The 13,371-nt window shown below is 45.0% G+C and overlaps 1 protein-coding gene across 3 annotated transcripts in view; it reads right to left on the bottom strand.

Annotated features, from left to right (window-relative positions):
• Positions 1-13,371, bottom strand: part of crata (carnitine O-acetyltransferase a) — a 47,053-nt gene that overhangs the window by 21,330 nt on the left and 12,352 nt on the right. For all 3 annotated transcript variants that reach the window (XM_041193711.1, XM_041193710.1, XM_041193712.1), the window contains 2 exons: positions 11,293-11,455; positions 10,173-10,347 (listed from right to left, as the gene is read on the bottom strand). In XM_041193711.1, coding sequence (XP_041049645.1) covers positions 10,173-10,347; positions 11,293-11,455 — 338 coding nt within the window. The remainder of the gene's footprint in view (positions 1-10,172; positions 10,348-11,292; positions 11,456-13,371) is intronic.

Here is a 13,371-nt window from a genome sequence, read left to right as displayed (position 1 = left end):
AAAATGCTAGAATCTATTATTAAGGAAGAAATAGAAAAGCTTAACGCAATCAGAGTCAACATGGTTTTGTGAAAGGGAAATCATGTTTAACGAATTTGCTAAAGTTCTTTGAGGTTATAACAAGCAGAGTTGATAAAGAGAAACTGGTAGATGTAATGTATTTGATTTCCAGGTGGCATTTGATAAGGTGCCACATAAAAGGTTATTGCAACAGATAAGAGCTCATGGTATTGGGGGTAATGTATTAACACGGATTGAGGATTGGTTAACACACAGAAGACAGACAGAGTCGGGATTAATGGATCTTTTTCAGGTTGGAACAACATAACTAATGGAGTGCCACAATGATCAGTCTTAGGGCCTCAATTATTTACTATCTGTATTAATGACATGGAGGAGGGGGAAAGAGTGTAATGTATACAAATTTGCTAATGATACAAAAATTGGCGGATGGGCATGTTGTGATGAGGACGTAAGGAATCTGCAAGGGGATATAGACAGGTTGAGTGAGTGGGCAAAAACTTGGCAGATGGAGTTTAATGTAGGAAAGTGTGAGGTCAGTTTGATAGGAAAAATCAAAAGGCAGATTATTATTTAAATGGAGAGAGACTCCAAAAAAGTACAGCACAGAGGGATCTGGGTGTTCCTGTGCATGAAACACAAAAAGTTAGTATGCAGGTACAGCAAGTAATTAAGAAAGCAAATGGAATTTTGGCCTGTATTGCTAGGGGGGTGAAGTTTAAAAGTAGGGAAGTCTTGTTACAACTAGTACAGGGTGTTGGTGAGGCCACACCTGGAGTACTGTATACAGTTTTGGTCCCTGTATTTAAGAAAGGATATACTGGCATTGGAGGCAGTTCAAAAGAGATTCACTAGGCTGATTCCTGGGATAAAGGAGCTGACCTATCAAGAACGGCTGAACAGGTTAGGCCTTTATTCATTAGAGTTTAGAAGAATGAAGGGTGATCTTATTGAAAAGTACAAGATTCTGAGGGGGCTTGACAGGGTGGATGTTGAGAAGATGTTTCCACTAATGGGGGAATCTTGAACTAGGGGACATAGTTACATAATAAGGGGACACTCATTTAAAACTGAGATGTGAAGGAATTTCTTCTCTCAGAGGGTAGTGAATATCTGGAATTCTGTACCTCAGAGTTAGAAATAGAGAAACTAGAAGGAGTAGGCCATTCGGCCCTTCGAGCCTGCTCTGCCATTCAATATGATCATGGCTGATCCTCTATCTCAATGCCATATTCCTGCTTTCTCTCCATACCACTAATATCCAAAATTTATCAATTCCTTTCTTGAATATACTCAGTGAACTGGCCTCCACTGCCTTCTGTGGTAGAGAATTCCACAGGTTGACCACCCTCTGAGTGAAGAAATCTTTCCTCATCTCAGTCCTAAATGGCCTGCTCCGTATCCTGAGACTGTGGACCCTGGTCCTAGACTCCCCAACCAGGGGAAACACCCTCACTGCATCTAGTCTGTCTAGCCCTGTTAGAATTTTATACGTTTCAATCAGGTCCTCTCTCATTCTTCTAAACTCTAGTGAATACAGGGCCAGTCAAACCAATCTCTCCTCATATGATAGTCCTGCCATCCCCAGTATCAGCCTAGTGAACCTTCACTGCACTCCCTCTATGGCAAGGTAGGGAGACCAAAACTGCACGCAGGTGTGGTCTCACCAAGGCCCTGTATAACTATAGTAAGACATCCCTATTTCTAAACTCGAATCCTCTTGCAATGAAGGCCAACATACCATTTGCCTTCCTAATTGTTTGCTGCACCTGCCTGTTTACTTTCATTGACTGGTGTACAAGGACACCCAGATCCTCTTGCACATCCACATTTCCCATTATATCACCATTTAAATAACAGTCTGCTTCTTTGTTTTTCACACCGAAAAGTATAACTTCACATTTATCCAAGTTATACTCCATTTGCCATGTGTTAGTCCACACACAAAACTTGTCTAAATCGCCCTGAAGCCTCCATGCATCCTCCTCACAACCCTACCCAGTTTTGTGTCATCAGCAAACTTGGAAATATTGCATTTGGTTCCCTCATCAAAGTCATTTATATAAATTGTGAATAGCTGGGGCCCAAGCACTGATCCCTGTGGTACACCACTAGTCACCGCCTGCCACCCAGAAAAAGACCCATTTATTCCCACTTTCTGTTTCCGGTCTATCAACCAATTCTCAATTCATGCCAGTATATTACCCCTGATCCCATGTGCTATAATTTTTCCCACTAGCCTCTTATGTGGGACCTTATCAAAAACCTTCTTGAAATCCAAATACACCACATCCACTGGTTCTCCCTTATCTATTCTGCTGGTTACATCCTCAAAAAACTCCAGTAGATTAGTTAAGCATGATTTCCCTTTCATAAACCTATGCTGACTTTGTCTAATCATGTTCATGCTTTCCAAGTGTTCTGTTACTAGGTCTTTTATAATAGACTCTGGCATTTTCCCCACTACTGATGTTAGGCTAACTGGTCTGTAATTCTGTTTTTCTCTCCCTTTTTTAAATAGTGGAGTTACATTTGCAACCTTCCAAGCTGTAGGAACTGTTCCAGAGTCTAAAGAATTTTGGAAGATGACCACCAATGCATCCAATATTTCCAGGGCCCTGGGATTGAGGCCTTTGGATTTTTCAGTCTTTAACCCCATTAATTTCTCTAGCACCATTTTTCCATTTATACTGATTTTCTTCAATTCCTCCCTCTCGCTAGACCCTTGGTTCCCTAACATTTCTGGGAAATTATTTGTGTCCTGTTTTGCGAAGACAGAATCAAAATGTATGTTCAATTCTTCTGCCACTTCTTTGTTCCCCATTATAATTTCCCCTGTTTCTGACCGTAAGGGACCTACATTTGTCTTTGCTAATCTTTTTCTCTTCTTATACTTACAGGAGTTTTTAATGTTCCTTGAAAGTTTACTGTCATACTCCATTTTTCCCTTCTTGATCAATCTTTTTGCTGAATTCTAAACTGCTTCCAATCCTCAGGCTTTCTGCTTTTTCTGGCAATTTTATATGTCTCCTCTTTGGATCTAATGCTATCCCTAATTTCTTTCGTAAGCCATGGTTGAGCCATCTTCCTTGTTTTACTTTTGCGCCAGACAGGAATGAATAATTGTTGTAATTCATGCATACGTTCCTTAAATATTAGCCATTGCCTAACCACTGTCTACCCTTTTAGTAAGGTTCCCCAATCCATCATTGCCAACTCGCACCCCATACTCTCATAGTTCCCTTTATTTAGATTCAGGACCCTAGTTTCAGATTCAACTTCTTCACTCTCCATCCCAATGAACAATTTTATCATTTTATGGTTGCTCTTTCCCAACAACAAGATTGTTAATTAATCCTTTCTCATTGCACAATACCCAGTCTAGGATAGCCTACTCTCTAGTTGGTTCCTCAACGTATTGGTCTAAATAACCATCACATACACAGTCCAGGAAATCCTCCTCCACAGTATTATTGCTAGTTTGGTTTGTCTAATCTATATGTAGATTAAAGTCACCCATGATTACAGTTGTACCCTTATTGCATGCATCTCTAATTTCCTGCTTAATGCCTTCCCTTACATCTCCATTACTGTTTGGGGGCCTATAGACAACCCCCAACAATGTTTTCTGCCCCTTGGTGTTTCTTATCCCCCCCTAAACAGATTCCACATCATGATTTTCTGAGCCAATATCCTTCCTCACTACTGCATTGATTTCCTCCTTTACTAACAAGTTACCCCACCTCCTTTCCCTATTGGTCTGTCCTTCCTAAATATTGAATACCCCTGCAGCCATGTCTCCGTAATTGCAACTATATCATAACTGTTTATATCTATTTGTGCTGTTAATTATTAAAAGAGGAGGTAGATAAATTTTTGAAATATCGGGGAGTTGAGGGCTATGAGGAGCTGGCACGAAAGGGGAGTTGAAGCTGGGGCAGATCTGCCATGACCTTACTGAATGGCAGGGTAGGCTTGAGGGACAGAATGGCCTACTCCGGCTCCTATTTCTTATGTTCTTATGATATGGGGCAGACCATTTAGGACTGAGGTGAGGAGAAACTTCTTCACTCAAAGGGTGGTGAACCTATGGAATTCTCTTCCATAGGAGGCTGTGCAGGCCAAGTCACTGAATATGATTTAAGAAGGAAGTAGATAGATTTCTGGGCTCTAAAGGAGTATGGGGAGAGCATGGGAGTAAGGTGTTGAGACAGAAGATCAGCCATGACCATGTTGAATAGTGGAGCAGGCTTGAAGGGCCAAATGACCTACTCCTGCTCCTATTTTCTATGTTTCCACGTAACACGTAACACAGTCTGTGCTCCGTTAGCTGATTTCAGTTGAGGTTCTCTAAATGGCCGCTGTGTCTCCAGGCCCTACTCCAGATCCCCATCTAACCATTCCCACTGCTGTGTGGATGTTGAATGAAGAGGAGATCAGGTGGCACATTAAGACTACATTCCAGGGTTAAATAAAAGAAGAAAGACTTGCCTTCATGTAGCACTTTACATGATCTCTGGACATCCTAGCTCGCTTTGCATCTAATGAAGGTGATGGTGTAGTGGTATTGTCGCTGGACTAGTAATCCAGAGACCCAGGGTAATGCTCTGGGGACCCGGGTTTGAATCCCGCCATGGCAGATGGTGGAATTTGAATTCAATAAAATTCTGGAATTAAAAGTCTAATGTTGTAAAAACCCATCTGGTTCACTAATGTCCTTTAGGGAAGGAAATCTGCTGTCCTTACCTGGTCTGGCCTACACGTGACTCCAGACCCACAGCCCCACAGCAATGTGGTTGATTCTTAAATGACCTCGGAAATGGCTGAGCAAGCCACTCAGCTCTCAAGGGCAATTAAGGATGGGCAACAAATGCAGCAAACAGCGATGCCCACATCCCATGAAAAAAAATTTCAGACCTTGCCCTCAATCTCACATACAACGGTTTTTCCCTCTTCACACCACTACTGGAGTAGCAGTACAGCGTGAAGAGGATGCAGCTGTAGAGGATTAGAAGCGCCTGAGATTATTAAACTACCTCTATTTGAAATGGTTCTGCAGAGCAGTTTTTGTGCAGAACACTCTTCACGCTCTAGTGGAAAATGACCTCAAAGCATCTGTGCCTAATGTGCTTCTTTCTAGAAAAAGTACAGTGTGTGCAAATTTAGAGTACATCAAACAAATATTTCCAGAGCTACCCTCAATCCACTTACATGTCCTACAGACACTCGACTGGTAAGAATTTCCACATGGTTTATTTGGGACAAGAAGAGCATTATGAACTGCTGTGCTGAAGCAGTGTGTGCTGGACCCACTGCTCTGAACGTGAGATCAGAGACCCATATACCATCCATTTCTCTCAATTACTCACATCCCCCTCATATATCCTACATACAGGGAACATGTGCAGGTGATCCTGTCCCCAAACCACCCATTAATAAAGTGCAAGGAGGGGCTGTTCCTTTATAAAAGAGGAGAAAAATGACTCCCACCAGTTTAAACTGAGGAACTCACTATGTGCAGAAGTCAAGTGAATAAACAACCTATTATATTTCAGTCTATTTGAGTTATTGATGCCTTTTAAAAAATTCATTCTTGGGACATGAGCATCACTGGCAAGGCCAGTATTTATTGCCTGACCTCGAGATGGTGGTGGTGAGCGACCTTCGTGAACACAACTGAGTGGCTTGATAGGCCATTCCAGCAGTTTTTTTTAAATTTGTGAATGGGATGTGGGCTTCGCTGGCTGGGCCAGCATTTATTGCTCATCACTAGTTGCCCTTGAGAAGGTGGTAGTGAGCTGCCTTCTTCAACCGCTGCAATCCATGTGGTGTAGGTACACCCACAGTGCTGTTAGGAAGGGAGCTCCAGGATTTTGACCCAGCGACAGTGAAGGAACGGCGATATATTTCCAAGTCAGGATGGTGAGTGACTTGGAGGGGAACTTCCAGGTGGCGGTTTTCCCATCTATCTGCTGCCCTTGTCCTTCTAGATGGTCGTGGGTTTGGAAAGTGCTGTTGAAGAAGCCTTGGTGAATTCCTGCAGTGCATTTGCAGATGGTACACACTGCTGCTACTGTGTGTCGGAGGTGAAGAGAGTGAATGTTTGTGGATGTGGTGCCATTCAAGAGGGCTGCTTTGTCCTGGACGGTGTCAAGCTTCTTGAGTGTTCCGAGAGCTGCACTCATCCAGCTGTGGGGAATATTCCATCACAATCCCGAGTTGTGCCTTGTAGATGGTGGACAGGCTTTGGGAGTCAGGTGAGTTACTCGCCACATGATTCCTAGCCTGTGACCTGCTCTTGTATGCCAGTTCAGTTTCTGGTCAATGGTAACCCCCAGGATATTGATAGTGGGGGATTCCGTGATGCTTGACACTTGAGCCCCGAATGCTACTTGCCACTTATCAGCCCAAGCCTGCATATTTTCCAGGTCTTGCTGCATCTGGACACGGACTGCTTCAGTATCTGAGGAGCTGTGAATGGTGCAATCATCAGCGAACATACCCACTTCTGACCTTATGATGGAAGGAAGATCATTGATGAAGCAGTTGAAGATAGTTGGGCCGAGGACATTACCCTGAGGAACTCCTGCAGTGTTATCCTGGAGCTGAGATGACTGACCTCCAACAACCACAACCATCTTCCTTTGCGCTAGGTATGATTCCAACCAGGCTGCAAGAAACTCACCTGGCTGTCATGTGACTCCAGACCCACAGCAATGTGGTTTGGCTCTTAAATGACTCTTGAATCATCCCTGGGTACGTCCTGTCCCACCAGCAGGACAGACCCAGCAGAGGTGGTGGCACAGTGATTTACAGTTAAGAGGGTGTTGCCCTGGGAGCCCTCAACATCAACTCCGGACTCCATGAAGTCTCATGACATCAGGTCGAACACGGGCAAGGAAACCTCCTACTGATTACCATGTACCACCTGCCCCCCCCCCCCTTCAGCTGATGAATCAGTGCTCCTCCATGTTGAACATCACTTGGTGGAAGCAGTGAGGGTGGCAAGGACGCAGAATGTACTCTGGGTGGGGGGCTCAATGTCCATCACCAAGAGTGGCTCGGTAGCACCACTACTGACTGAGCCCTAAAGGACATAGCTGCTAGACTGAGTCTGCGGCAGGTAGTGAGGGAACCTACAAGAGGAAAAAACCTGCCTGGCCTCATCCTCACTAAACTGCCTGCCGCAGATACATTGATCCATGACAGTATCAGTAGGAGTGACCGCCGAGTGGTCCTTGTGGAGATGAAGTCCCGTCTTCACATTGAAGATACTCTCCATGTTGTGTGACATTCTAAATGGGATAGATTTTGAACAGATCTAGTAACTCAAGACTCGGCAACCATGAGGCACGGTGGGCCATCAGCAGCAGCAGAGTGGTACTCGAACACAATCTGTCACCTCATGGCCCGGCATATCCCCCACTCTACCATTACCATCAAGCCAGGGGATCAACCCTGGTTCAATGACGAGTGTAGGAGGGCATACCAGGTGCAGCATCAAGCATACTAAAAATGAGGTGTCAACCTGGAGAAGCTATAACATAGGACTATTTGCATGCCAAAGCAATCCCACAACCAACGGATCAGATCTGAGCTCTGCAGTCCTGCCACATCCAGTCATGAATTGTGGTGGATGATTAAACAACTCACTGGAGGAGGAGGCTCCATAAATACCCCATCGTCAATGATGGAGGAACCCAACACATCAATGCAAAAGATGGGGCTGAAGCATTTGCTACAATCTTCAACCAGAAGTGCCAAGTGGGCAATCCATTTCGGCCTCCTCAGGAGGTCCCCAGCATCACAGATGCCAGTCTTCAGCCAATTTGATTCACTCCACATAATGTCAAGAAACAGCTGAATGCACTGGATAGTGCAAATGCTATGGGCCCAGACAATATTCCAGCAATGGTACTGAAGACTTGTGCTCCAGAATTTGCCATGCCCCTAGCCAAGCTGCTCCAGTACAGCTACAACACTGGCATCTACCCAACAATGTGGAAAATTGCCCAGGTATGTCCTGTACGCAAAAAGCAGGATAAATTCAACCCAGCCATTAACCGCCCCATCAGTCTACTCTCCATCATCAGTAAAGTAATGGAAGGGGTCATCAACAGTGCTATCAAGTGGCACTTGCTTAGCAATAACCTGCTCACTGATGCTCAAGTTTGGGTTCGGCTAGGGCCACTCAGCTCCTGATCTCACTACAGCCTTGGTTCAAACATGGACAAAAGAGCTGAACTCCCGAGGTGAGGTGAGAGTGACTGCCATTGACACCATGGCCACATTTGACTAAGTGTGGCATCAAAGAGCCCTAGCAAAATTGGAGTCAGTAAGAATCAGGGGGAGAATGCTGCACTGGTTGGAGTTATATCAAGCACAAAGGAAGATGGTTGTGGTTGTTGGTGGTCAGTCATCTCAGCTCCAGGGCATCCCCACAGGAGTTCTTCAGGGTAGCGTCCTCGGCCCAGACATCTCCAGCTACTTCATCAATGACCTTCTTTCCATCATAAAGTCAGAAGTGGGGATGTTCGCTGATGATTGCACAATGTTCAGCACCATTCGCAGCTCCTCAGATACTGAAACAGATCATGTCCAAATGCAGCAAGACCTGGACAATATCCAGGCTTGGGCTGACAAGTGGCAAGTAACATTCATGTCACACAAGTGCCAGGCAATGACCATCTCCAAGAGAGAGAATCTAACCATCGCCCCATGAAGTTCAATGGCATTACCATTGCTGAGTCCTCCACTATCAACATCCTGGGGATAACCATTGACCAGAAACTGAACAGGACTATCTGCAGAAATACTGTGGCTACAAGAGCAAGTCAGAGGCTAGGAATCCTGTGACAAGTAACTCACCTCCTGACTCCCCAAAGCCTGCCCATCATCTACAAGGCACAAGTCAGGAGTGTGATGGAATACTCCCCACTTGTCTGGATGAGTGCAGCAACACTCAAGAAGCTTGACACCATCCAGGACAAAGCAGCCCGCTAGATTAGCACTACATCCACAAACATTCACTCCCTTCGTTACCGACACAAAGTAGCAGCAGTGTGTACCATCTACAAGATGCACTGCAGGAATTCACCAAAGGCTCCTTAGACAGCACCTTCCAAACCTATGGCCATGACCCACCATCTGGAACAAAAAGGGTAGCAGATACACAGGGACACCACTACCTGGAAGTTCCTCTCCAAGTCACTCACCACCCTGAGTTGGAAATATAATCCCTGTTCCTTTACTGTCACCTTCACTATCACCTTCTCAAGTGCAACTAGGGATGGGTAATAAATGCTGGCCTAGCCAGCAAAGCCCACGTCAATACTGCAATGAGGGAGCCAATTTACTACAGCAATGATAATATGGCCAGACCATAATTTTTTAATTGTTGATTGAGGGATAAATATTGGCCACGTCACCAGAGGAACTTCCCTGCTCTTCTTCAATTAGGGGGAGATCTTTTATCTCCCACTGAGGGGGTATGTGGTACCTCGGTTTAATGTTTCATCTGAAAGGCAACACTTCTGACAGCTGAGCAACGCTCCCTCGGTCCTGCCCCTCCGACAGCGCAGTGCTCCCTCGGTCCTGCCCCTCCGACAGCGCAGCGCTCCCTCAGGACTGCACAGACAGCGTCAACTTATATTACATGCTCAAGTCTCTAGATTGAGGCTGGAACCCACAACCTCTTGACTCAGATGGGAATGCTACACACTGAGCCACAGCTGACACCTAACCATGCTCTCATGTGATGAATGGCCACTTGGATAAAGTAATGGAGAGCTGCTGTCAACAGATTGAACTCAAAAATCACATATTTAGGAATAGACGAAGAGATATATAGTCATGGTTCTCAGGTTGCAATTTACCTTCAGCATTTAGAGGATGAATATAAATGATTGAGCTGAACTGTCAGTTTCGGATGTCAAAAGACCTTTGATAATTGAAACAGTTACTGAGCAATCTTATGTGATTTTTACTGCTAGGTCCCACTAACTCTGTCCCTCATGCCTGGACATTTTATTCTGGCGTCCCCCTCGCTCTCACTCCCAGGGAATGCACTACCTCACACTGAGACTCCCACATTTTATGGCAAGGTTGATTTATTCCTCCCCTTGCGCGCTGGATGTTTTCAGGAGACCAACCTTTGATAAGATTATTATAAGCATTGGCCCAGCTGTTTCGATGGCCAGTTGTAAGGATCCCGATTGGCTCCTTGTTTGTCTGGAGTGATGAGTGCCAGATCTTCTCCAACTGCATGTAAATCTGGTCCACAGTCAGGGGGCTGCCATCACTGTTATATACAAACAGCTCAAAGAACTGCAAAATACAGAAAGGAATCATTAATTTCAACTTGGAATGGAAGGGAATAGAATAGAACGACCCAAGGATCAACCCTCTGGTACTGGGAGGAGATAACACTCAGCCAGGGTCCTCACTCCTGGTCACCATGGAAAAACCTCTGCCAGAAAGGCTGCACATGCAAACATGAGGGTGAGGGCATTATTGTGACGCCCGCAACAGTCAAATAGGCTGCCATTTTCTGACACTGACTCAGAATCTCAGTTCACACTTGATGAATGGTCTCATGTGTAAGGTTCTGGAAAGCAATCACTATTCAATTGAGCTGCTCAACCCCATCCTGTAACATCTTTGTTAGTATGTTGGGATAAGGAATAATACATTAGGATACAGTCTATGAGTAATTTTAGAAATGATATGTGGCGAGTGTAGAGTGGCTTGGGAGGAACGGGTGACTTTGGTCACATTGTTCCCAAAGCTCTCCCTCACTGGTTTTCCCACCTCATGTCTAGGTCTTTTGTAGACTCAGTAATAGAGATTGAACATAAAAACAAAAGAAACAGGAACAGGAGTAGGCTATTTTTTCCCCTCAAGCCTGCTTCTGCGTTCAGTAAGATCATGATTGATCTGATTGTGGCCTTAACCCCATTTTCCTGTCCATCTCCCATAACCCTTGACTCCCTTGTCAATCAAAAAACCTAACTCAGTCTTGAATAAATTCAATAACTCCATTGAGCTCGCTAGGGAAGAGAATTCTTAAAGACTAACGACCCTCAGAGAAGAAATTCCTCGTCATCTTTGTCTTAAATAGGAGACCCCTTATTTTGAAACTGTGTCCCTTAGTTCTAGATTCCCCCCACAAAGGGAAACATCCTCTCAGCTTCTATCCTGTCAAGCCACCTCAGAAGCTTATATATTTCAATAAGATCACCTTTTATTCTTAAATGCCAGCAAGAACCTCACCTGGAAGTTGTGCACGACTGTTATGTGTGCTGGTTTTTTAGTCTGACTGTAGTTGACGACAGAATCACTTTTGGGGCCGGGGATACGACAGGACGAGAGGATCTGGTAATACTGGTTCATGCAGAGTGGGTTTCCACTCAGAGTCTCCACAGGAAGGGTCTCACTGTAGCAACAAGAGGGGAAAATCTTCACTTATTCAGTCTTATCGACAACACGGAGGGGTTACAATGAGCACAAAAAATTTAAAATTCTCATCCTTGTTTTCAAATCCCTCCGTGGCTTTGTCCCTTCCTCCTCTGTAACCTCCTCCAAGCCCACAACCCTCCAAGATCTCAAATTCCTCGCCTGTTCAGCATCACCCCATTGTTAGTGGCCGTACCTCCAGCTGCCTGGGCCCTAAATCCTGGAATTCCCTCCCTAAATCTCTCCACCTTTCCGTCCTCCTTAACATCTACCTTTTTGACCAAGCTTTTGGTCACTGGTCCTAATATCCCCTCATGTGGCTCAGTGACAAATTATGTTTGATATCGTTCCTTGGGTGTTTTACTATGTTAAAGGTGTTAAATAAATGCAGGTTGTTGTGGCTATAAGGGGATCTGGAAGATATATTTTATACAGATGGCAGCAGTGATCCTGTGGCAAGCAGCCCAACAGATTTCTCCTTGTTCCCTCAATGTGACCCAAATTTTTAATTCCTCTCTGGCCACAGGGGAGGACTGGAGAACAGCTAATGTGGTTCCGCTATTTAAGAAGGGTTGTAGAGATAAGCCAGGGAACTACAGGCCACTGAGTTTTACGTCAGTGGTAGGGAAACTATTGGAGAAAATTCTGAAGGAGAGAATCTATCTCCACTTGGAGAGGCAAGGTTTGATCAGGGATGGTCAGCATGGCTTCGTCAGAGTGAGGTCATGCCTAACAAATTTGATTGAATTTTTTGAGGAGGTGACCAGATGTGTAGATGAGGGTAGTGCAGTTGCTGTAGTTTAAATGGATTTCAGCAAAGCCTTTGACAAGGTCCCACATGGGAGACTTATAAAGAAGGCAAATGCACATGGGATACAGGATAATTTGATAAGCTGGATTCAAAATTGGCTTAGTTGTAGGAGACAGAGGGTGATGACAGAAGGATGCTTTAGTGACTGGAAGCCAGTGTCCAGTGCCGTACCACAGGGATCTGTATTGGGTCCCCTATTATTTGTCATTTATAAAAAACAACATAGATGACTACGTGGGAGGTAGGATTATTAAGTTTGCAGATGACACAAAGATAGGCCGGTAGGTTAACAGTGAGATTGAGTGTCTTGGGCTACGGGAAGATATAGACGGGATGGTCAAATGGGCAGATGGAATTTAACCCTTGAAAAGTGTGAGGTGATACACTTTGGAAGGAGTAATTTGACGAGGAAGTATTCAATGAACAGCATAACACTAGGAAGTTCTGAGGAACAAAGGGACCTTGGCGTGTGCGTCCATAGATCTTTGAAGATGGAGGGCATGTTAGTGGGGTGGTGAAAAAGGCAGACGGGACACTTGCCTTTATCAATCGAGGCATAGATTACAGAAGTAGGGAGGTCATGTTGGAGTTGTATAGAACCTTGGTGAGGCCACAGCTGGAGTAGTGTGTGCAGTTCTGGTTGCCATATTATAGGAAGGATGTGACTGCACTGGAGAGGGTGCAGTGGAGATTCACCAGGATGTTGCCTGGGATGAAACATTTAAGTTATGAGAGAGGTTGGATAGACTTGGGTTGTTTTCGTTGGAGCAGAGAAGAATGAGGGGCGACCTGATCGAGGTGTACAAGATTATGAGGGGCATGGACAAGGTGAATAGGGAGCAGCTGTTCCCCTTAGTTGAAGGGTCAGTCACGAGGGGACATAAGTTCAAGGTGAGGGGCAGAAGGTTTAAGGGGATGTGAGGAAAATCTTTTTTACCCAGACGGTGGTGACGGTCTAGAATGCACTGCCTGGCAGGGTGGTGGAGGTGGGTTGCCTCATATCCTGTAAACAGTACCTAGATGAGCGCTTGGCACGTCATAACATTGAAGGCTATAGGCCAAGTGCTGGTAAATGGGATTAGGTA

The sequence above is a fragment of the Carcharodon carcharias genome, chromosome 8, assembly GCF_017639515.1.
Source record: "Carcharodon carcharias isolate sCarCar2 chromosome 8, sCarCar2.pri, whole genome shotgun sequence".
Lineage (NCBI taxonomy): Eukaryota > Metazoa > Chordata > Chondrichthyes > Lamniformes > Lamnidae > Carcharodon > Carcharodon carcharias.
The sequence above is the reverse complement of the archived record's forward strand: the minus strand, read 5'-3'. Positions and strand labels throughout refer to the sequence as shown.